Here is a 24,519-nt window from a genome sequence, read left to right on the forward strand (position 1 = left end):
CTCTAAGCCCACTTGACATCCGTGGACTTGTATCCTAGAAGCCCTATCATCATGTTACAATACTTGTGTCTGAACAAGCAAGGCCTCTGAAAAGTGAAAGGTTTCAAAAAAAAAACCATCGTTTAGGTTGCTGCACATCTATTTTTATAATTCAAACAACGTCTGAAAGCTAATGTGTCCAGAATAGATCACCATGGCCCAAAATACAAATACCAGTATTTTATAACATTCAGTAAATAAGTGTCAACAGACAGTAAGACATTTCTATAGTGCTGGGAATAACTTCTCAAAAAGTTCATCATGCATTCTCTCTTATGGAGAATAAAAATTCACAGATTTTTCATACACGTGCTTGAAAGTTCACATTTGACTCCCTACTGTTCCTCAGCCTATGATGTGGTGTCTCTACCAGCTCTGAAATTCAGCAAAATTGTTTATAACAATTAACTAAATACAGGCTACAAGTTCACAGGAATTGGAGACCAAGGCATTAAACATTTTGGAAAGGAAAGCTGGAAATCAGTTTGCAGGGAGGTGGAAAGAAAAAAGATCAGATTACACATTAATTAATATTGTTACTGAACTTTATGGTTTTGAAGCAATTTTACAGCTATTCCTGGAGAATATGATCCCATCTTGGTAGAATGCAGTGAACCATTCCCTTCTCCCCTTTCTTTAAAATCAGATTTCCAACAAGTAGTATTAATATAACAACTTTTTTCCATCAGAAAAGCATTATCTGTCCTTTTTTTGCAATATTTTGTAAGCAAAAGCAATTCTTTTATCATTTACTTCCCCTTTTAACCCTACCACAAACAATTTAAAACAAACTACTTACTGATGCATTTCTCAAAGTGCCTGTATCTGTATTTACTGTTCCCATAGAAAAAGGCTTTTCAAAATACTTCTGTATTAAACATTCAAAAGAGGGAACTGTGTCGCTGGGGTTTATCAGCCATGCTGCAATCCTTGGATCTAACACGACACTATCAGCAACTACAAAAATAAGTTATTTCTGACAATCAAAATATTTAAATTACCTCATATACTGAGAAATACCACTAAAGTTTTGCCCATCTTTCCTATAGACACATATCATAAATCGACAAGCATTTACACTGCAAAAATGTTAAACATTGAATTTGCAGCTGTAATAAACGGGCAACATCATGACTACATAGCAGTAAGTTCAATATTGAATATTTTTGAAGAGGGTTTTTTGTGGGTTTGGTTTTTGGTTTTGTTTTTTCAAGTTTTAAAATGTGAGTAAACCTTTGGTTCTTAAGATTGACTGTAAAAGCCTCTCTTTCTTATCACTAAAAAATTTCATATTGAAGCTTTTCTTGCGAGTGTCTCCCTCTGGTACAGTTGTTTTGTTGTTGTTACTTGATTGATATCCACAAAATTGTTCGTGGGGGTCAGGGGAGAGAAGATTTACTTCCTAGCAATCAGACTTCTGAGATCTTTAACATATATATGAATTCACATATGGGTGCACAATGCATTGCTCCCAAAAATCAGAACCTTTTATCCTATAGGGTCATATGTGCTTACACTGCCCTTTCTCTCATGTTCACATAGATACATAGGATGGAGCAAGCCTAGTGCTGTTTCATTTCCCTTTTAACTACAATCTCAACATATGTACTGTAGTACTACAAAGAAGAGGAGAGACAAACTAGTAACTAGAATGCTTTGTGATATATTCAAAGATAGATCTCAGTATCCTCTTCAGTAACCCCTAAGTAAGTTCAAATGACAACCCACAGGTACAGTTATAGAGGACTCCATGCTACACAACCTTACAGACTCCGCTACTTGGAAGCAAACTTTAATGTCCATAATGCAAGCTACAGCTGCAGGACTATTCCAAAGAGAACCAGGCTTGTTTACCTCCACTGATATAAATGTTCCTGAAAAGAACTTCATGTGACTGCTCAGTAAAAAGTTTAAAAATAAACCTAGACAAGAATTCTTTTGGATATTAGAAACTTCAGATTCAAATCCTATGCATCAGATAGGATCTCACCTAGATCTAGTATTTCCTGTATGTACAGGTTATAAAATTGTCACTAGTGCCAGCACCGTCATGATGTTTCTTCCCGCCCACCTTCCCATTCTCAGGGCTAAGTGTCTTTTGTGTAGATCTTCACACCAGATTCTAAATCATCATCAGTTTACTGTAATTTACTAATGAAACTTTTCAGATGCTGAACACAAGCTGAAGACTCTCCACAGAGTGAGTCCTTCCTGAAAGGTCACACTTATTTTTGTAATTCACTCAGCAGTAATCCGATACATAGAACAAAGAAAAAAAGTAAACATTATATTTACATCTTATCTCTTCTGTTTGTAGTTGCTTTTAAATCCATACAAAAGAATTTTATTTGTTGCTATCAAAAAAATAAGGACCCATTCAAGTGACTTCTGATTCTGACAACTACAAGCACCTCTGGAATTTATTTTAGCCTTTCCTCTTGAGCAGAGAAAGTTTTTCTAGGGAACATGAAACATGAAGCAGTTTGATCTTTTCAGCTATAGTCAGGACTGTGCTGAGAGCTTTTGTTTCCACTGGAAGCTATCCTTAAATTATTCAATGATTTGATTCCTACTCTGAGAAGAAATACATCATCTTGACATGCCAAGCCTCTGGTCACAAACTCCCCCAAGAAGGGTGTTCTTTTCCATGGTACTAAAATTCTGTTTTCCAATATATTACTTAACCACCACTCTAGTTACTTCTACACCTAGTGATTTTAACAGAAACATCAAACGCGCAGAGATTATAGGATTAGATTATAGATTAGATTAGATAGTTACCTTGTTTCCAGCTAATTTCATTACCATAAACTTGAAGTAGAGTCCTCAGGAAATCTTTTGCGTTGAAGCAAATAATCGGAACTTTGCAATGTAGCATTTGAAACAACACTTGCCTGCACAGAAGTAGTTCGTTAACACACACTATATTGCTACTAGATTTAGTGAATTTATTTACTTTATACATTTAATTAGCACTTGATACTAAACAGTTAACACAAGATATTTCTTTATTCCTGTAAGAACAGAATACTGTATTTGAATATTAAATTCTCAATTCAATAATACCTGAAGCTTCATTCTATAATAAATTAAACATCCTAGCAGATATGCCTTATCATGCATTCATAAATAAAACAAATCCTTATTTGACACTCAAAATTAAATGCAATCTTAATCTGAAACAGCAACTGGCATCCCTGTAATACTTTAATATACCCAAATAAGATCACAGAGGCTTCTGAGTTAATGTAGTATTGTAAAATCATGACTTAAAAGTTACTAGACAATCTAAATTACCATAATTGCCTAGTGTTAATATGCTATTTAAATCTAGTATGCTTCATCTTTGTCACATCTTTCCATTCCTTTTGAAAATGTCTATAGTTCCCACATCCATTCTATTTTAAATAGATTTTACTAATTATATGTATTAGTATATAGATTTTACTAATTATTTGAGTCATTTTTTCTATATTTTGGGCAATATAGAAAAATAATTTTTTGTAGAGCTTTCAAGTTTATTTATCTTTGATGATATGAAACCACAGTACCAAGTTTTTGGACATATCAGAAATTGTGTAGATCATAAGGTATTATTGTATACAGCGTAGATCCACTACTAAACAACTGCAGCATTCTTACAACAAATAATTACCTATAGGTTTCATCTAAATGCTAATACACTTATTCAACTTATTATTGAATTTTTAATGTTCATATGTACATGCTTTATTGATACGTTATTCTCAATTCAGAACAACCTACATTCAAACTAACAAGTTATTAAACTAGTTGTCATATACCTCCAATATTACAGCTGGAGAAGTACAGGTAAGTGAAGTGATTTGTTTCAAGTCACAGTGGAGCAGTGGCAGAGATGAAACTAACAACCAAGTCCAACATCTTGAAAATGAATGCTTTGTAATTTAATAATCCAAATTCAGCAGTTTACAATAAAGCAATTATTACTACAAGTCAAAATATTCTAATGAAGTTTTAACAGGCTTCTATTATATTCAAGAATCAGATTCAGTTCTCATTTCTGCCTTTATGGGGTACTATTTTAAAGTTAATAGTAAGGAATAAAAATGGATTTTGGTTATACTAACTGGAAGTTTAAAACATAATCCAACTTTTTTTTTTTAAATTTAGTCCAACTATTAAAACAGATACATAAAGCATTTACTTTAAAAAATTATCTCATAATTTTGATGTAACATTATTACTGAATACTAGGAAACTTCATTCGGGATCTGAAAAGCCATTAAAAAAGCCTATTGTGCTCAAAAAATTAAAAATATTAGCAGAGCTCAAAAAGGATGTTTACCGTAATAACATCCATCAAAAATGTACTACATAAGAAATGCAGTTCAGGAAATGGAAGATAAGATACAAGAAAGATAAACCTGGATGAATCATATTTTTTGGTGCCATACAGCTGTAAACTGTTCATAAAGGATTTCTAGGTGAATGTAAACAGCTCCTACCAGAATCCCAACCTAGTTCTGCAGGGCTGCAGTTAGTGATACGCCGAGGCCAAAGGAATATTCTATTCTTATTTGGTTTATATTAGCCCAGGTTTGACACAGAACTAATACAGCTAATATGAAATTCAATGAGCTTGATGTGTAAGGAAATTAAGCCTGTGCCATGTAACCAACACCACTGTTGCTAAAAGCGTATGGAAAGCAAACCAGTATTACTCTCACCAAGCAAATTTCTTGTGAGCCTGTTGTTCTCGTTCCCAAAGAGATGACCATTCAGTTTTCAAATAAATTAATTTATCATTTTCAGTAGCAGCATTCCAAGTATAGTCAGTTGAAAAGTAACTGGGAGGGCAAGGGTGATCAGTCTGATTCTTCACTAACACAACAACTCCTTTTACTGATGAGGTTAACACCTGTTAAACATAATTACAAGAGCATTTCCTCTGACAGATTTTATGTAATCCTATAAAGAAAATTTCCCACATATTTTACAATATGAAGCCTATTATGTACACTAGAGGTATTGCATATATCATTGACACAGTACAGGAGCATGCAAGTGTTTCAGCCTTGAAACAAAAATCCACAGTGACATAGTGAAAAGTAGGAAAAAATACTCTAATTCAAACAAACTCACTTTAAGTATACAAATGCTTGTTTAGTCCAAGCTGGTTTTTTTTGTGGTTTTTTTTTTTTTTTTTTAAGTTTTACTTGGTAACTAAAAATAAAATGTAGTCAGAAGTATTAAGGTTTACCTCATTTTACATTTATATTTTGGTAAGCAATAATACACAAAACTGGTCTAGGCTCCCAATGAACATGGTTTTGTGTTTATCAGTCATATGCACAGTTCAAATGGTTCTACAAAACTGACTCTAAACAAAAACACATCATTCACTAACCTGCTCTGAGTTGAGCTGTGAAGAACCATCTTGAAATATCATAGTAGTTACAAAAGCCACTGCCTGTTCTATAGTTGCAAGCAATTCTCTTTTTTCTTCACATCCCAAACTCCTGATATCACAAAGATAATTTTCAGAAGACTCTCTTTGTCCAGAAGTACAGTTGTATCTTCTTTCATATGAAGTGTGGGTCTTTACAGGTAATCTTCTTGTTTTCTCTGGACAACATGTAGGCACATCTTGCTTTCTTTTAAGGGGAATAGCTATATGCTTTTCACCATCCTTCAGGTTTTTTGCTTCTACTGAAAGATTTCTTTCTCTATATCCCCATGTTGGCAAGTCTAAATCCTGGTAATAGCTCCCTATTCTGGTATCTTGACAGCAAAGCATTTCATCGGCATGTACTGTCCTGACTATCTGACCAGCAGCATTTTTTTCAGGGCTGGCAGATGTTTTTAAAAAGGCAGTTGTGGAATCATGAATCTCCTGGGAAAATTGGAAATTTCTTAGTGAACCAATTAATCAACTTCTTAGCAGAAATAAAAATAAACGTACACGAGTTAATTTTGATCAGCTTTGAAGGAAGTGATATTCTATGAAAAAAAAATGTTGATATTAACAAAACAGAGTCAGTTTAGGGGAACTACACTACAGAAAATAAAATTCAAGTATTTATCAGTAAAGATTATTTTGTTGATTTATATTGCTTACATCCAAAACCACCACTGTTTTTTTAATCTAATATTAGTCCAACACTAAAAATGGCAAATTAACAACTGTAAGATGCATCTAGTTTGGTAGCCTGTCTTCCATAGTGACTAGGTTATTAGTGATCTTTGTCTGAAGAGAGAAGAGACCATTCATTTCCATTCTTTAGCTTCAATATTCAGAGCTTTTTTCATGACAGTTTAGTTTATTAAAGAACTTTTGGCAAGGGACCATAATGACTGCTTTGGAAATTCAAGTACACTGAGTCAACTGGACCTCCACCAATTTCTTCAAACAACTTACAAGATTGTAAGACGTAACAAAAATAGATAATGAAAGTCGCACTAAAGAAGTATTATCAGATGTATGAATAAGTATTATATTCTATTCTGTTTAATCCACTATGCCCGGAACAGCTTTCCTACTCCAGATAGGCCCTGGATCCCTGGATCCCTTTACAGCAACATGCTATTAAATAGCAATAAGTAGGAAGTTGCATGGTAATGTAATGATTCAACTCCTTCATCCTTGATTTCCTTCAGAAATTTCTTGGTATGCACTGGCCCTACTATTTTCTTACTGTTTATTTTGCTAGTTTCTTCTACAACCTCTTCAGCTGAGATAGATCCTCTGTCTCGATTTCATAAACAAGGGCAACCGGCAACCTTTCCAAGACTCCCCAAGGTAAATGTGTGTTTAACTATTTACAGATATACAGAGTTGTATCCTCCCTCAATACTCCTCTTACGCCTTGATCTTCAACAGGTCTTACAGAAGCTGGCAAGCTTTCGACTCCTGAGGCGTTTGAAAAAATGATGTATTATTAGTGACGCATTTGCAAGCTGTTTCTCAAAGTTTATTTAGACTACCTACAGATGTTTTGGGTTTGGAGGGGAAATTCCACATATCTTCTTTTAAAAGCTCCTTCATTTTTATGTAATTTCCTTTTTTGAAATGAAGCATTCCTGTAGTGACTTATCTATCTTTTAATGCCTCAGAAAGATTACAGTCCCTGTCAGAGCATCTTTCAGCAGGAAGATTTTGAACCTGATCTCACACAGAATCAAATAAAAAACAATTTCTCTTGTGAGTTCTCTAACCGTTCCACAAAGCAGTTCCCTCCTAATTTTTAGTCTCAGCATCATGCATAAGTGTAATATTCACCCACTCCATTGAAAAGTAACTGAAGCCTCTCATAATTACTGTATTTTCTGCTCTTGTAGCACAGCCAGTCTCCTTCAGTACCTCTGCTGTCATTACCATTCCAAAAACTAAGGCCTTCTCACTAATGACAAGTTACTGCTGTGCAGGGCTCCCATCCATTCCCCAAGACAATTTTCACTGATCAAAGGATATCGTCCATCTCTATTCAATCTCTATTGATTGAGCAAGCCAAAATGACAAAACCAATAATTTTTTTTTTCTGGTTTTGCAATATTCCTCAACCCGGTTCCCATATTCCCAAACCTCAGAACTATGCAGTCAAAAGATGAAAAAGGCTTAGACTACTTGAGATCATACTTCACAGGATCAACTCTACAGCAAAAGTACAATTAACAGGTTCTAAGTAAATAGAAAAAGGGAGCTAATTAAGCTTTTGCTACTACCAAAATGAATAGTGGTTTTTCTGAACAAAGACAAATCAATTGGACTTAAGCAATGCTAATCAAAAAGTGGACACTATAAAAAGTTAGCATAAGTGGAAAAATAATATCACAGGACCAAATGTTTAAGAGCCATAGAAAGACAACTAATTCATTCAAGTGTATTCTCCAGTCAAACTGCAAATAGGTTTATTGTTTAACACAGCAGAATTTGAATTAAGACACTCAAGTAATTATAGAATTGGGAATAAGCAATTCTCTTTTAAAGGTTCAAAAATAAGAACAAAGCAATTTAATTATCAAGTCAGAATAATACAGCTGGAACTACAATTAACCACAGAGAGAAGCAGCTGCTTCCAGGAAGAACTGATCTTCTGCTAGAAATAATGACATGGCTGGAAGTAGAGAAAACAACTCCCAGGATGTAGTTTCATAATTTATGTGGATATAGGAAAATTTCACTAGATGCAGTGAGTCAAAATTAGCACCTCATCATCACAAAAAGGGGTTCTACTACTATCCATGCGCACACACAGCTGCATGTCTATCTATGAGCCAATTTAATTTGTAGGAAACTATCCCACCCCACAAAAGAAACCAGTTTTCTGTATCTGGAGCAACCTGCAAGGACTTGCTGAAGTGTGCAACATGCACCAGAGTCAGAATAAAGATGGCTGTGAAATTTGCAGCTGGGACAGGAGTACACTTGCAGTATCTGCAACTCATCAATCAACTCAATGGATCTTACAATCACAGCCAGAGTTGGGGCTGCTGCTGTTATCCATTCCCAATCTTGTACTGGCACTCACTCGCATGCACATTAAACCAAATCCAGAGAGATGATTAAACCAAAAATTAAACGTCCTAATACAAAGTAATTTTTCATATGAATCAGCTCACTTTATGATTATGTGCTAGTGATTGTTCAGTAACAGAGGTTTGAGAACATTTTTAAACCCTGGTAACTATCTAAACGTGGCAACCTCATTTATTTCTGACCAAACTCTCACAAAAGACTAACTTCCTATAAAAAGGATAACAGAAGTGGGGCCAAGACTCTCATAGGTAAATAGACGCCAAGTGCAAAATAAGACAGAGGAAAGTTATCTGAACTATGAGTATATGCAATATATTGTGACAAAGCTTGTTATGAAAAAGCCAGTCTATAACAACTTCAAACCTGCTATAAAAAGACTGCTTTTAGTGGTTTTCAATCTTACAATATGCTTGCCTTTTCATTTTTCAGATGTGCATCCTTATCACCTAGTTTATTTTCCTTTGTCTTCTCTATGCCTTTAAAAAAAGAACAGGAAACATTTTACAATCTGAGAGCAGTGCATATACCTTAAGTTACATACAGTGTTACAATAGTGACACTTTTACCAAACCTAAAATAATTGCAATAAAATTTTTCATGACAACCATTTTCCTCAATATCATTCATACTTTGAAGGGCCCTGCAAGTTCCTAAATATGCATATGCAAAAGCGTGCTCTGTCCCCATTAACAAAAAATTAATTCAAATTTGCTACAAAGCAGACAAACATTTTCCACGGTATTCAGAAGAGGCATTACCATAATACCACAAATATGCATATTTCCTTCTTTCAAGACAACACATCCCATCTTGAGCAAAGTAAAGTTGGGGCATGGGTCAGAAGGAAAAAAAAAAAAAAAAACAAACACACACCAAAAAACAAACCCTACACACTTCACAGTTTAACTGTTTTCTTGGAATTAGGCAGTATTATTCCACAATAATTTTCTTCAGTAAAACACTATTTGCATATACATCTTTAGCATATCATGCCCTACAGAGAACTGACCATGCTTCATCTACAGAGGATAGTTTTTTTACATTGTTCATCCTCACGATAGAACAGGTACTGTAAGACCAGACAAGAACAGAGAGCAAGGAGAATATAGACCCATCAAACTGACCGAAAGGTAAGAAAACGACTAGCACCACAGGAAGCAGGATGGCTCCCAGTGCTGCGTCTAAGACAGAGCCCTATGCCACAGCACAGCTGTTAGCCTGGGCCCACCACTGAACTACCGGTGATATTTAGCCTACAGCTCTGAAAGCAGACAGATGCTGCAGTTTAAGGCAGGCTTTGTAAATGCACCTCAGGATTCTGCACCATGCTAAATGAAACTCTTTTCTGCCCTCAATGCTGCCCAGTAGCCCCAAGAAGAGGAGAAGCAAGTTATGACTGGAATAAAAGAACAAGGGGCAACAGGCTGGCAGTAATTACAAACTCAGTAGGTACAGGAAGAGGAACAGGGAAAAAGAGAACTCCACCGAAGTGTGGGCCTCTCCAGAGTTTGCAATTAGTTAGGATTCCTTCATCTCTAGATTCTTTTACTGCCCAGACAAAAGACGCCTCATGGTCAAAGTATGTATTCTGTCTGCTTCTAACTCCTGGTCCATACCAAGTGCAACACGCCACTGCTGTTTTCAGCTATGAAACTTGCATTACCAGCAGCAAGACACTTTCTGAATCTAATGTGCCGATGACCAATGTCAAACAAAGCATAAGGCAATCTATTTCTATTTACTGAAACTGTTTTTAAAAAATTTTGTCTAGGCAAAACAGGACCCTGTACTTAAAATACTGAAAAAAGCATTTTCAAAGACTAACAAGCTTAGTCTCCAGAAGAAATTAAGCTTATTACTTCACAGTATTACATACAGTTCATGTTGGTGTATATGTGTAATTAGTTATTTATCTCCAGCTCAGACTTCTAACCTGAGCTGTTAGAATAGCGAATATGGCATAGCTGTATTTGTAGCTTCAAACATTTTAGGTTTGGTTTTCTTGACGCTTCCTACACCAATAAAATTATAATTTAAGAATGAGTTTACATTCAGTGCTTTTAATTGTTTCACAGCTAGATACTTTTTCCTTGACAAATTCCCCCTCCAGAGAAGATGATGAGGATTACATTTCTCTCCTTCGGCACAAGGAATTCAGTATTCAGTATGACAGGTATCTGAAGAGCTATGCAACCTCAAATTTCTGGTTTATGAAAAAGTATCACCAGATGGCAGCAGAAACCCATCCTTGCCTTCAAACTCCTTAAGGCTAGATGGAACCATTACAAGCTCTACTGCCAAGAATTTCACCCACTAGTTCAACATCACAGATATTTGTCCTATTTGAATGCAATATTTACCTTCTAAAGACAAACAGTTTTTCCAGTAAGTAGAATTTAATCTTTAAAGATCTATCAATAAAATACAGTTCAATACAGTTTGAAACAGACCAACTAACATGACAGGTTTTGGTTTTTTTTAAGGGAGGCAAACTTTTTCTTCTCTCCAGATCCACGCTGATCAGCTAAAGCTACATATACAGGCAGTTTCCGAAAAGCAATTCAAATACATTTGTTCTTAAGCCTGTACACTAGAAACAATTGTGAGTAATTACTACATGGAAAACAAGAGCAAGAAAAGCTAGTCATGTGACCTGCCGCCACTAAATGCTTATACAGTTCTTTCACTCCCCAGTGAATCAGGATTTAGCAGCAGCACTACAGAGACAGCAAGCTCATTTGGCTAAAGATACCAGACACCTTCATGGTGTTTTTTTAAAAAAAGAAAACCTGTAATTTTACAGCTTGACAGAGAGTGAATGGATCAAGAGTGCACAACATAACATGATATAGATATCGCACAGTACAGAAAGTTCCCAAGTCTAAGACAAAACATCAGACAGGAAAATTAAGGAAGGGAAAATGACAAGGTAGCAAGAGAAGTAGAATGGCAAATAAACTGAGTCTGAAAAGAGATCTGATTTTCTTTAAAATAAGCTGGGTTTTGGTCCAAATGTCCCATTTTAAAATGAACCCATCCCATATTTCCTCAAATGTGTATCACTGATTTACACAGCAACGAACTACTACCCTTTTCACTGCTACACCAATACTTTACTTCTAAAAGAACTCAAACTGTTATTTATGTAAAACTGAGACTACAACAAACACCATGTATACAAGAACAAATGCTAGATTTAAATCCTATCGACCAGATAATGTTCCAGGATCTAGTTCTCAGAAAAAAACAGGCAACCGAAATTGAGCAAAACTCTTAACTTTCTATCTCCTTCTTTCCAGAGCTAGAAGACTGGCAGACTATGAAACACACAGAATTGAGAATAAAAATGCTATTTTGCAAAACCTCCCTAGTATCCACAACATTCTGAGTAAGATTTGCTCAACAAAGTCAAAGATCTGCTGAGGCACTTTCAATGTTACCTAATTTGGTCTACCACTGGGACTTTTGTTCATTCTTCCCCCTAGAATTTCACAAGGGGTGAGTTGCTAGTGAACACGTGTTTAAAGGACAGACATGAGTCTGGAGAGTTCACAGGCCTTCTGGTAAGTTCCCAATACCTCTAGTGATCTTTAAATCTAGTCCAGAGTCAAGATAACGTATACATTTAATTTACAGTATTAGTTAATTAACATTTTGAAATTCTCATCTACTTCTATACCACGTAGCAGGAGCAGGAAGAAAAAAAAATTAAATTGAGGGTACTGGAAATATCCTAGTTCCTTGCACTCACATAGCGTTATTTAATCAGAAAAGTCCCAGCAAATGTCACAGTTACAGCTTAATTTCTTTTCTAAACCTGGAAACCTAAACTCTCACATTTTTTTCTTTTTAAATAGGGACCAGAGGTTTGATATTGCTTTGTTTGTTTGGATTTCAATTTTTCAACTGAAAATAGAAACACTTAAACAGGCTAAGGTTTACTCACTCTGGTAATTTTTTCTGCTAGTCTGAACTTCTCCTACAGGAATAGACTGCAAAGCTGTCATAATCCTCTGAGCAGTATCAGATAAAGGCACTTTAGAAGTCTCACATCCTATGTATGTATACCGTTCCATTTTTAAGATTAAACCTAAACACAGAACACACACCAATTATGCATGATATCAGGGCCATAGAACAATCTGCAGTTACATCCTGTTGAAATTAAAGACAAAATATAATGAACATGTTCAGCCATTCATTCTCCTTGATAAAAAATGACATTTCCTCCCTGACATGCCTATCAGTTTCTAAGTATTGTAAATAAAAATTAGCAAATTATAATAATTTATAAAAACCTCTTTGAAACAGTGAAACTTCTCTGAAATAGTATTCTAATACACCGATAAAAAAATTAAGCAGTCCTATTAAGTAGAGCTGATTTTTAATAAAAAAATGTGACAAATAAAACCAGAATTATCATTTATGTCTGAAATATTTCCCCCCTTCCTCAACATCTTTAAACTAGTCTATATCTAGTGTATGCATACATTTACTGTTATTGGTGCTCAGATCTTATCAAGGAAAAAACCTTTCAAGTAACTGCAAAAATAGAGCCAACACAAGATGAAAGAAACAAGTATTACTATCATGACATACAAACATTAGTGATGTGTTATTTCAGAAAATACTTACCATAAAAGACCTCTATTCCTTAAACTTTGTATAATTGATGTACTCAAGCACTATTAAATATTAATAGCATTAATATAGTTAAAATAGTTCATTTGTCAATTTAAGAAACAGGTCAGCAATATCTAAAGTCTCTACAAGCTTTGACTGCAGCTATTGCTCTTCTAAATTTTATCCTTTTTTGAAAAGCAGTTGCTTTTCCAGTTGACCTGTAGCCGTATTCTATAATACATACAAAATACTTGACAGCGCCTAGATACAACACATATGGGAGAACTAGAAACAATGGTGTCCATACTCATGACTTGGTTGACTTTATGTAGTTAGACCAGAACAATGCATAAAACTTACCATAAATACAAGAAAAATACCCAACATTTTCAAAATATTTAAAGGATTCAAGCTGTACAAGTCAATTGCTCTACCAAAAACTACTGTTAAGTAAATTATTCCTATATGAGTTAATAACTGGAGTCCTGTTACTCCGGTCTTCTCCCACTAAATCCAGTGCATGAGTAGACTTTCAAGTCAAGTTTAACCATCAAGTAAACAGTATTTCCTCTGCTTACATGGAAATATTTTTCTTAGCTCAGGACCATAGGCAGATTGCAAGTTTGAATACTTACAAGTACAAACATTCGTATCCAGATTCAAAAGAGGAACATCCATCACCTGCATTAGCACTGGCTAGATCTATTTAGCTCAAATTTTATAGTAAGCATGCGAAAGGGAGAGAGAGGCAGAATGGCTTTCTTTTCCATGACATACTAGGCATCAGAAGTAGAATCTTTCCCCATATACAACTCCTCCTAACTTTTATAATTAAGAGCAACGCTTCTTTCCTACACAGGGTAAAAACGCTCCCTGACTTCTCAGGGTGGTAAGCGGCAGTCTTAAAGCTTCAGGGGCATATCAAAATGAGAACCTAGCAGACTAAATATAAACAAGACACTACGCATGATAACACACTTAAAACCAACACACAGATTCACCATAAATATTGACAACACTGAAGTGAATTTATGGTGTTTGGCATTTAATAAGAAACACAATGTATAGAGTTAAGTAGCATGAAATCCAGATATAAAGACATCCAACTAGTAAGTTAAAAAAAGTATTAAACATTTAAAAATAAGTTATACTCACATAAAACTTAAAAGTCTGCCATCAAAATAGTTTTAAGACTACTGTTACTGAAGTTAAAGCTAAGTTACTAACCTTCATCAATATATACAACACTTGAAAGCACGCACAGCTGATCCCATCAAAATACAAAAGACTGGAAGTTATCATTCTATTAAAGCCTATTTAGTTCCATTGGTATATTAGGAAGCTATATAAAAATTTGATGAACAGTCTAACAGTGCACATGAAAGTAGAAGTATGAAAGCCTCAGGACTCTGAATTCAAATGCCTATTATTATAAATTAAAGAGCAAACTCAGAAGTCCAAAAGGTAAATTTAAAATTCTTTTTCTTTGAAGAGCCCATATGCATATGGACTGTATCAATGGAGAAGATAGGCCATAAGTTAAATTATCAGAAGAGATATCGGAATGGTCTTAAAACAGATGGTTTTGGTACTTGAAACAGATTCTGGTACATATTCCAACACATTTCTAACAAAACCGAATCTTCTCAGGAGAGCTGTAAGGGAAATAATCACTGAACATCTGTCTTGGAGAACTCTTCAGAATGAGCACATTACATTCATGTTCCAAAATCTGGAATGCCTTCTCCGCATTTATTTTTCAGTTCACATATCAAAGGTTCTTAGCATGCAAGAAAACTTATCGCAAGGGTGTGAAATGTTCCTTTTTGTGCTATGCTGTGTTCAATGGAAATCAACATACAGGCTAGCAGAAGAGCAGCCTGAATGTAATTCGTTCAAATAATCAATGTATTACTTCATATCAAAGAACTTTGACAAAACAGATTTGAACTCAGTGGGCAGACGCCAAAAGCCATAAAGCAGCATACAATCCAAACTTGGTAACTGTGGCAGCTAAACATACGTTTTAATGATAGATAAATGTTAGCCTTGATAAGCTAATACTTATCATTCCATAAACTTGTAGACAGTTTACATTAATATGTTTTCCTTTCTTAAGAGTACATTGAAGTTTAAACATTAAGAACTTCACTGGTGGTGAAATTCTAATCTTCCAGACCACTGGCTTTAGCCTCAGACTGCTGCTCAAGCTTCTCCACCATCTCTTTCAAGTGGTCTTCATCTTTGAAAAAATACACATACAAGTTTCTTTCCATCTGATGCAGCTTATTGGATTCTAAAAAGTTTCTCTTTGACTTCACATCAGCAATCAGATCCATAAGGAGTTGATTTAGTTTATTTAAATCAACTTCCAGTTGATGAAACTGCTCAGTGAGTTCCTAACAAAAAATACAAGACAAGAAATTATTACTTTTGTATTGTTAATACACCAGCTGAACTAGAAATATAAAAGTTTTTTGCTTTTGGAAGCCACTTTCGTTTGTAAGTGAAAAGTCATCCCAAAAAATAGAAACACAGGCGATAAGGGATTCTATTCAATTTATGTAACTTTTGAGCTCCGTGTAATGGTACTCGCATCAGGTTATGAAAATATAATTTCATTTACTCATTTACTAAACCAGATGAGTTAAAGCCACAAGAATCTGGCCCTCAACTAGACAGATGGTTGAACGACATTTTCAATCAATTATAAGTCTTCATAGCTAGTCAAATCTTAAAACGGAACAAAAACAACACAAGAAAAAAGACAATTCAATTTTAAAATTAAATCATTCATTTCCAGCTACAATTTTCCCAACTGTCACTCTTATGATAGTTCAGTGTAAGTAGGGTAGTCATCTACTTGCACATTATTTCCTTATTAAAGAAATTACTTTTCTCGAGAAATAGTAGCAACAGAAAGAGATGTCACTATGTTTTAAGAGGCAACTTGAATCAATAGAAAGGTTATTTGATTGATTTAATAACATGTAATCCCTAAATACGTATCATTCCAATTACAAAGTTTCATTTTTTAATAAAAACTGTTCTATATATTGCAAATTCACTTGACAGATGGAAGTGTTAAATATACTTTTATGTATTTAACCAAGGAAGTATTATGTAACAGAAGACTTCCCTCAATTCACTTTTGAGATATCTACAATTATTTAAAAACCGTAACAAGTTGCATTTAACAACCCCTATTCCCATTTAAAAGAGGCCCTAAACCCAACACGTGGGAGCTCTGTAGCAGGATTGTCTTGCTACAACTGTCCTTCAAAATTCTGATATTCTTATTTTGTCCAAATGAGCCACCCATGGCCAGGCTTTTTAAGGGCCAAACCGTACTATTCAGGTGTTACAGGTAACAGGGGAAAAAAAGCCCGTCTGAAATAAAGAGAAATTTAAATGAATATAAATGTCTGAATATCCAGACAACATATTTCCCATACCATAAACTTACTAGTAATACAGGACAGTATATACCTTTGAAAGGAATTAAAAGTTGGATGCAACAATTTGCTCAGAAACAAAAAACTATTACCTGCCAACATTTACAAAATCCAACATTTGCTAAGGACAATGTAAATACTGGGCCCATCACCATTATGTTAATAAATTTGTTGCTGACGTGGGAAGCAGTTTGTGTGCCTACAGCCTTCATACTACATTTTTCTCAGTAAAAGAACATGACACACATTGATGTAATGATTTTAATAACTAGATAAGGTCTTACCCGACTACTGAGTTGTATCTGATTTCCTCCATGATACAGAGCATCATGAAGGCTATCTACATCACTTTTTAGCTTGGACAAAAGGAGAGACTGTTCTTGAGAAGACACTGCTAGCTGATCTTGTACTGTAGCACAGTCCTGCTTTAACTTCTGAGCCATCTGCTCCAGGCTTTCATATGTTTTAAACAATTGCTGTTTTTTATTTTCTCCTTCCAGAAGCTGATATAGCCTGTAACAAACAAAGTTAGACACACAAGCATTTTTAAGCTTCCTAAGCACTCCTGTCATTATTAGTCAAGAGAAGACGTTCATGTTCATGTTAATAAGTCAGAGGACTAGTAAAGGACAGTACTGCTCAGGACTCTTACTATACCACTGCACCTCCCACTGATTTAATGATTCTATCTATATATAGCTAGTACGTGATTAATAAGACTCCAAAATATTTCAGTATTAAATTAACAGCAATGAACTACCAAAGTAACAGTTAATAAGTACACAATGAATGCAAATAGAAGTTGACAATGTGCTTTTGCCAACTACTTCCCGACACTTCAAGGACAGCAAGGTAAGATCCAATTTTTTTGAGTGCTGAAAAATAGCAGACTTCAATGGCCAATGAGAAGTAAGAAAAATCTTTATGACATTTTCAAGCTTACTGGAGTATTTTCCATTTTCCACCTATGAAGAGACTGCTAAGAAATTCTCCAATTAGTTATGAGTCATGCAAAAGATAGCAATACTTGCTGTACCAAACTGGACCCTTACACTGCATCAGGAAGAGTCTAACACGATTACCGATAACTTTGCTCAGTTGCTACTACCACCTCTGCATATTAAAATCTTCAGGAGCTGAGCCCCAAAATAGAATCAGATTGGCTTTAATAAGAACAGGAGCTGTATTTCAAAAGTAACTGAGTTTCTTTCAAGTATCTTCTGCTTACAAATCCTTGAGGTTTCTTAACTTTTTCAACTTCCCTTCACAATCATGAATACTAACACATGCCTTTTTTAAAAAAGAAAAGTGAAAAAATAGCCAGACAACATTCTGATTCAGTGATTTGGAGACTTAATAATAAACCTGGACAAAAATGTGACTAGCTGCCAATGCAAATGCACAATGGGAGCAAAATTAATGCTGCCTAATTCTTGCAGTTATTCACTGTGCAAGACCATACTCGACTATCACTTAATTATTAAAAGACACTTAAAGCACCATTTTAAAGAAGAAGGAAAAGTCTGACATTAACACACCTATAACTGTGCAATACACCTCATCAAAAGGTTTAGAGTCTTGAAGTGACAGCAACACAGCACACATTCGTGCTGTATTACCTGAGCTACAAGGAGACTTAATTACTTAGACAGTGAAAAACCAGACTCCTACGTGGGTGACAGGACACTGAAGCCAGATGGCAAATCAAGCAGTAAAAATGGGCTAAACGCATTTCATATATTCAAGGAGTTGTTCCTCTCCTCTACCACATGGGGGTTTTTGCAGGCTAAGCTGATGAGGCCATGCATATGATCTGGGAAATCATTGTTATTAACAGCTCTCTACATCTATACTTCTAAAACAACTTTCAAGAGGTCCTAGATCAGGACACCATATAAGACAGGTTTGGCTTTAAACATTCATTATATTCTGGATATCGCTTGGGAATGCTTCAGCAATATTAACAAGACTGACAATTGAACAGTTTTTCCTCAGGCAAACCTGAAAAGAATTTCAAAGGATAAGCAAGAGACAAATCTCATATCTTGAAGGCTTCAGTTCCGGAGAATTCAAAATACTAATTAGCTATAGCAAGCAACTAAGAACTTAGCAATAGAAAAGGCTTGGCTTGCCTAAGCCTTTATCTCCCCAATATTATTTCAAAATAAGTCAAAGTTCAATAGTGACTATAACGCTTACCTGCAAGAGAAACCATCCTTTGAACTAATAGTGTTTCTTGGCTTTGCCTGCTGAGTTTGCTCAGTTATCACTTGCAGTCTCTGTTGCAACTCATCACTGCTCTGTTTCAGAGATTCTACCAAATTCTCAAGTTGACAGCAGATCTCCTTATGTTTCTTCAACTCCATTTCATAGGCTAGCTCAATAAGTTCAAATGATGCTTTCTGTCTTATCAAATGCCTGCATATTTCATCTTGTCTTGAAGAATAATCGTCCTGCTGAGCAATCTGACGATCCAAGTATCCTTTCACCACTGGCATGCTCAAAAGTCGTGCATTCTCTTTCAGAAGGGGAAGCAGCTCTTCGTTGTTTATCTGAGTTATTTCTTGTTTAATTGTGGAAACTTCATCATTTAAACTAGATATTTTGGCATCGAGGTTTTCTTGTTTTCCAATATCCTGCATAAAGCAAAATATTTGTCAGTTTCTTCATGGTTCCCTCCAAGCCACTTCCCTAACACATTTCTTCAGTTCACACAAGGTTCATGTACTTATGTTACATTAAAATCACTCCATCTTTTGTATCTACAAAATTTAATGAAAACTCCACAAGCAATTTCACAGAACTTTCAACGTAAGGTAAATACAGATTTTAAAAGTAGATATCAAATAAATGTATTTCAATAAACAGTAATTTCATTCTATCGCAGGGCCAGGAAACAGTTTATTGTGGAAAAAACAGAAGAGCTGTATTTTACTTAGCACCCAGATTTCAAGCACGTCTAACTGAAATCTCACATGCAAGCATAATTTTTTTATTCAGTCGGATGACTATCAACACTGCTATCAGAAACAATTTTTTTCAAATTACTCTAATCAATCAAGCCCTATATGCTAGTCATCCATAAATGAAATTACACAAACTGACATGATGCCTCAAGTTAGTCCATGACTGGCATAAGCTATGATTTTCCCTTCTGTTACAATTCCTTCACATTCTTAAACTCCAGTAGTCATATCTGCCCTTCACTCACTTGTTGAGAGATTTCTGAGGCTTCAACTACCTGATTCATTTATTTGGTATTTAAAACACATCATCATAATATCACCATATTACAAATACTTGAGTTTCAGAAGTCACTGAACTAAAACTTTTCAAGTTTATGCTATGGAATATAAACAGGAATACATTTATCATATTAGTTCCTCAATACCACAAAATTTCAACCAAAGTTAAGCTTTTGTTTGTTGTACAAACAACAGAGACAGTTATAATTTGAAATTTCAAAGTTAAACTAAAGTGGAAAGGTACTACTAAATTCTAGGTTTTTTAAGGTAGTAATTCTGGAAAGCAGAATTAAAGTTACTCTGCCATACTGAAGAATTTCTAACTATAGAAACTGGAGCTATTTTGCAAGAGGAGTTTTGTGAGCCAGACTAAAACGTCATAAAAGTGCAATTTCACTATGTAAAAATAGTTGAAATAACAATAACTCAGCAATTCCTTTTACTAGATCCAGTTGAACACACCTGCCTTTTAAAACTCCACTACCTTCTATCACCATCTGCAGCTTACCTTGTTCTTTAAGGACTGTAGCATGCTCTCTGCGCATTTTATAGCTGAATTCATGCTCTCCTCTTTAGCTTGCATTTGAATTAGCTGATGTTGAGCACAAATATACGCTGTCTGGAGCCTGGCCATCTCTTGACTCTCTTCACAAACTTCATTAGTGTCATCACAAGTGACTTGTTTGCTTATATCCGCAAGCTGAAAGCTGTCTTCATGTGAATTTTCAACCCATTCAGACATACCTTGATAAAAATGGTTTTTTATGTATGAGGTAAGTGCTGCAGTGCTTTGTTCTTCCTGAGACAAATACTTGTCCAAAGAAAGTTGGGAAAAAAACACTGGATGTGGACCTGACCCTTGGTCTGAATCTGAAGCAGTGAAGAAAGAGGCCAGTTTCTTAGCTGCATCTGTAAGAGACTGCAGTTCATTATTAAGCTTATTGTTTGCTGCAGTAAACACTTCCAGTCCTTCTTTCAAATCTTTATGCGCTTCTTCCTCTTTGCTTTTTAATGTTTGTAACATATGGCTGTTTGCAGAAACCATCATTTGAAGCTTATTATGCCGATGAATTTGAAGTTTTTTTAACTTCTGAAGAGTTTGAAACTCATCCTCTAATTTCTTCAGTTCCTCCTCTTCTTCTTCCTCTTGGCTACTGTTCTTTGAATCCATGGGCTTCAAGGTTTTAAGGACTTCATCCAATGCATTTCCTTCCAAAATGGGCTTACCAGACTCAAGAAGACTATCAAAATCTTGCAGTTCTTTTTCAGATACCACATGCTGCTCATTTACATTTCCACAAAACCACTCCAGAAATGATTTGTCTTCCGAAGACTCAAACAGCCAGTCAAAATCTTCTCCATTAAGCTCATCGGCTTTTGGATATCCAATTTTCTTAAGAGTTTCCACAAAATCATTTCCACAGCTCATGATTAAAATATTTTTTGTAAGCAGAAAACATCCAAATACATGAAAAGATCTGGGGTATTATTCCAGTTGTAATTTTTTTGTCATTTTAAATGAATATTCAGTATTTTAATAAAAAGAGTCTGCACAGAAAAAAGGAAGGGTCAGGTCACATCAGAAGACTGAATGCTATTCTGGATTAGAGTGGCTATTCAAAGACTAGAAACCAATTTTTATTTCAGGGATGTTTTAATATATTTTGTTCATCAAATTAGGATACATATTTTTACATCAATTAAATCCCTGATCTTTGCAAACACTTACAGTTTTCCTTAACTGATGTAAATTTACTATTAAAATAGAATACTACCATTAATTTAAAAGCAACAAGTGTAAATATTGAGTAATTCATTGGCCTGCAAAAGTGATTTACTTACCTAGTTTTCCTCACATTAAATAAAAAAAACCCACCCACAATCATTTTAACTCTTCCAAAATGAGAGTTTTCAGCTTGTTCTAAAAACAAAACTACAGTGATGTTATACTGCACTTCAAGATATTATAAAGATTTTTTTACTTCAGCAGCAAGCAGAATCTTGTCTTCTAAACCTCCATTTTAAAGTTTCCTCTGAAAATGGAACAAGAAACCCTTTAACATAAAAATATCTCAACATAATAATGCAGTTTTTTGATCAATTATAAAAAATTAAAATTAAGTTAAGATCAGTGTAAATACTCTCGTGAAAATAGTCACAACTTAAAAGTTACAAGAAAAAGGAGTTTGCTGTTTTCCAGCAAACAAATCATCAGCTTTAGGATCCTAAAGTGAGCGCAACAGACAGCAAAGAATAGGATAAATTATCAAGAAAGTCAGGAGGCCTTGTCTGCAATACTCTGGTAATATCCAGGGTTTTCTTAGTTTGGTATTACTTCATACTTTGTTTCTAGAACATACACTCCACCAGAAAACCCCACTTTGCCAGCCAGCCAGGAGGGCATGAGTGCTGAACAAGTAAATCCATCCTTCTGAAATTCTGTGTGTATTTAATTTATCGTAGAGTTACATAAGAACCAGAATTTGTTATGCAAGTTTCATGTCACAGGGCAGCCTTCCAACTGTCCTCTGCCTTCCATGCTAAAAAAGGGCTGTGGTCAAAATAAATAAAAAGGAGCACACATAGCTTTATGTATGTCTATGCAGGTCATTAAGGCACGCTGACGCTGCCGCTCAAGCCGCCATCAAACACCAAAAATAACATCTTAGGACCCCTGAGGAAGCTCCACACGATCCCCGTCCCCAGCACGGGGACGCCCGATCGCCACAGCCAGCTCAGCCCGCACGACTGGGGCCGTCAGGGGCTTTCTCCCAGACCCGATGAGCCCAAACGCCCGCCGACCAGGTCCCAACTCTGGGGCAGCCGCTGCCTACAGCCCCAAGGGGATCTTGGCTAAAAGGCGCCCCGGAGCTGGACAGGGCAGGTCAGGGAGACGGAGGGGAGAGGGGACGCTGCGGCGGCTGTCCCCCTCCCGGTGCGATCGAGGCCCGACCCCACACCTCTCGGTACTCACCACAGCGCTCTGCCTCAGCGACAGCACGGAGGGGAGGGGAGGAGCACAGAAAACGGCGGGAAGACTGAGGAAGGGCGCCGGCAGCGTCCCCGCCCCAGGCAGAGGGAGCCGGAGCCGGAGCCGGGCCCCGCGCGGAGGGGGCGGGGCCGCCGGCGGTCAGCAGCACCAACGGCTCGAAACGCCCGCCACGCGCTAGTCTCGCGCGGCCTCCCCGCCGCAGACGGCTGCGCGCCACCGCTCAGCCGCCGACTGCGCCTGCGCGTCCCCCCTCCCCGCCCACGGCTCCTCCCCCTCCTGCCCCCCGCCGTTCTTCCGCAGAGGCGCCCGCGCACGCGCAGCTCGCCCGCCTCACGCCAAAGCGGGGCGGTGGGCCTGTGCGCGGGGGTTGGCCGGCGCCGGCCGGCTGACCAGTGACGTCACGTGGGCGGGCGACCCGCGGCGGGGCGGGGCTCTCCACAGGGAGCGGAGGCGGGGCCTGTGCGGCGGGGCCGTCCCTCTCCTCAGGGTGGTCGCCTGAGGCCCGCCGGAGGTTGTGATCGCTCCGGCGCCCGTTGCGCCCAGCATGTGGGAGGGAGGGGACGGGGGGACCTGACTGCCATTTGGCGTTGACCAAAACCGTGTCGCAGACCTGTGTGTCCACCAGCCTCCCCGAAGCTGAGAGACGGGGAGGTGGCCACCCTAATGGTGGCTGCCACCCCTCTGTCCACAGTTGCTGCAATAGTGATTCACCCCTGCCTAGTCCTTTTAGTATTTTTTCATGGACTTCAGGTCCATGAATTTGTCTAATCCCATTTTGAACCTGCTGATACCCCCAAAACTTCACGAGGCAACAAATTCCAGAACTTCACTACCTGCTGCTTAAAAAGGCAATTGTTTAACCCTCTCCTCATCTCATCAAATGACTCTCAGCTCCAGCATTGCACGATTCGGTGAATACCACCTCTGCATTTGCCTTATCTGTGGCCTTCATAGCAATTTAGAAACCAACAGTAAATTTCCCTTCAGCTCTGTCCTCTCCAGTTTGGAGAGTTCCAAAATTTGGCCTCTGTAAAGCAAGCGCTCCGTTTCCCGACGGTTTCAGTTGTCCTCCTCTGTACCTTTTATAACATCGCTGCGCCTTGCTGAGGTGCAGAGACGAGACTGCACACAGGCCTCAAGGTGTGGGTGCACCAAGGTTTTCTACAAAACCCTTGTTTCCAATGCCCTTCCTTACGATGCTCCATTTTCTTGGCTTTTTGGCTGCTGTTGCTCACGGAGCCACCAGGAAGTTCTCGGCAATGATGGCAGGACCTCTTCTGCGTTGTGAGGGCTGGTTCTGAGTCGAGCATCATGTAAACTTTTCACTAACGGTTTGAGCATCCCTTTATCAGCCACTCCTTGAGTTCAGCCGTCTTCGTTTCCTGTTTACATTTTGCGTGCCACGTTTTTCTGGGCTTCCCTACTCGCCTCGCGATACCCTCCTTTCTCATCAAGTCATGCAGGGGAGAGGTTTGGACCACGCTAATATGTTTGTGTCAGACATTTTGCCTGGGCTTCTAGTGCAGTTTTTTTTAAGCCTTCTGGGTGTTTGTAGGCTTCTTGCTTTTAAACTGCTCTTTTAGGGTTTTCTGGCGTTTTTCCCCATTTTTACATAGGTCATTTTCTTAAAATTGAGTATCCGTCTGC

General features: G+C 37.1%; 2 protein-coding genes across 3 annotated transcripts in view; both read right to left on the minus strand.

Annotated features, from left to right (window-relative positions):
• The window catches only part of POLN (DNA polymerase nu), a 106,300-nt gene extending 91,790 nt beyond the window's left edge, over positions 1-14,510 (minus strand). The window contains exons 1-7 of the mRNA XM_075148570.1: positions 14,408-14,510; positions 12,504-12,647; positions 8,972-9,033; positions 5,429-5,914; positions 4,749-4,939; positions 2,821-2,933; positions 839-996 (exon numbers count right to left, since the gene is read on the minus strand). Of these exons, the coding sequence (XP_075004671.1) occupies positions 839-996; positions 2,821-2,933; positions 4,749-4,939; positions 5,429-5,914; positions 8,972-9,033; positions 12,504-12,633 (1,140 nt within the window). The 5' untranslated portion in view covers positions 12,634-12,647; positions 14,408-14,510. The remainder of the gene's footprint in view (positions 1-838; positions 997-2,820; positions 2,934-4,748; positions 4,940-5,428; positions 5,915-8,971; positions 9,034-12,503; positions 12,648-14,407) is intronic.
• Positions 14,153-23,025, minus strand: HAUS3 (HAUS augmin like complex subunit 3). 2 transcript variants are annotated; one of them, XM_075148569.1, is made up of 6 exons: positions 22,855-22,939; positions 21,863-21,913; positions 20,389-21,428; positions 18,835-19,271; positions 16,920-17,148; positions 14,153-15,579 (listed from the first exon to the last, which is right to left on the minus strand). In XM_075148569.1, exons 3-6 carry the CDS (start codon positions 21,307-21,309, stop codon positions 15,346-15,348), a joined length of 1,821 nt encoding a protein of 606 aa, XP_075004670.1. In that variant the 5' UTR covers positions 21,310-21,428; positions 21,863-21,913; positions 22,855-22,939; the 3' UTR covers positions 14,153-15,345. The 2 variants fall into 2 exon arrangements, with proteins under 2 accessions (XP_075004670.1, XP_075004669.1); XM_075148568.1 differs by lacking the exon at positions 21,863-21,913 and having other exon boundaries at positions 22,855-23,025.
• Positions 23,026-24,519: the final 1,494 nt, after the last annotated feature.

The sequence above is a fragment of the Calonectris borealis genome, chromosome 4, assembly GCF_964195595.1.
Source record: "Calonectris borealis chromosome 4, bCalBor7.hap1.2, whole genome shotgun sequence".
NCBI classification, from domain to species: domain Eukaryota; kingdom Metazoa; phylum Chordata; class Aves; order Procellariiformes; family Procellariidae; genus Calonectris; species Calonectris borealis.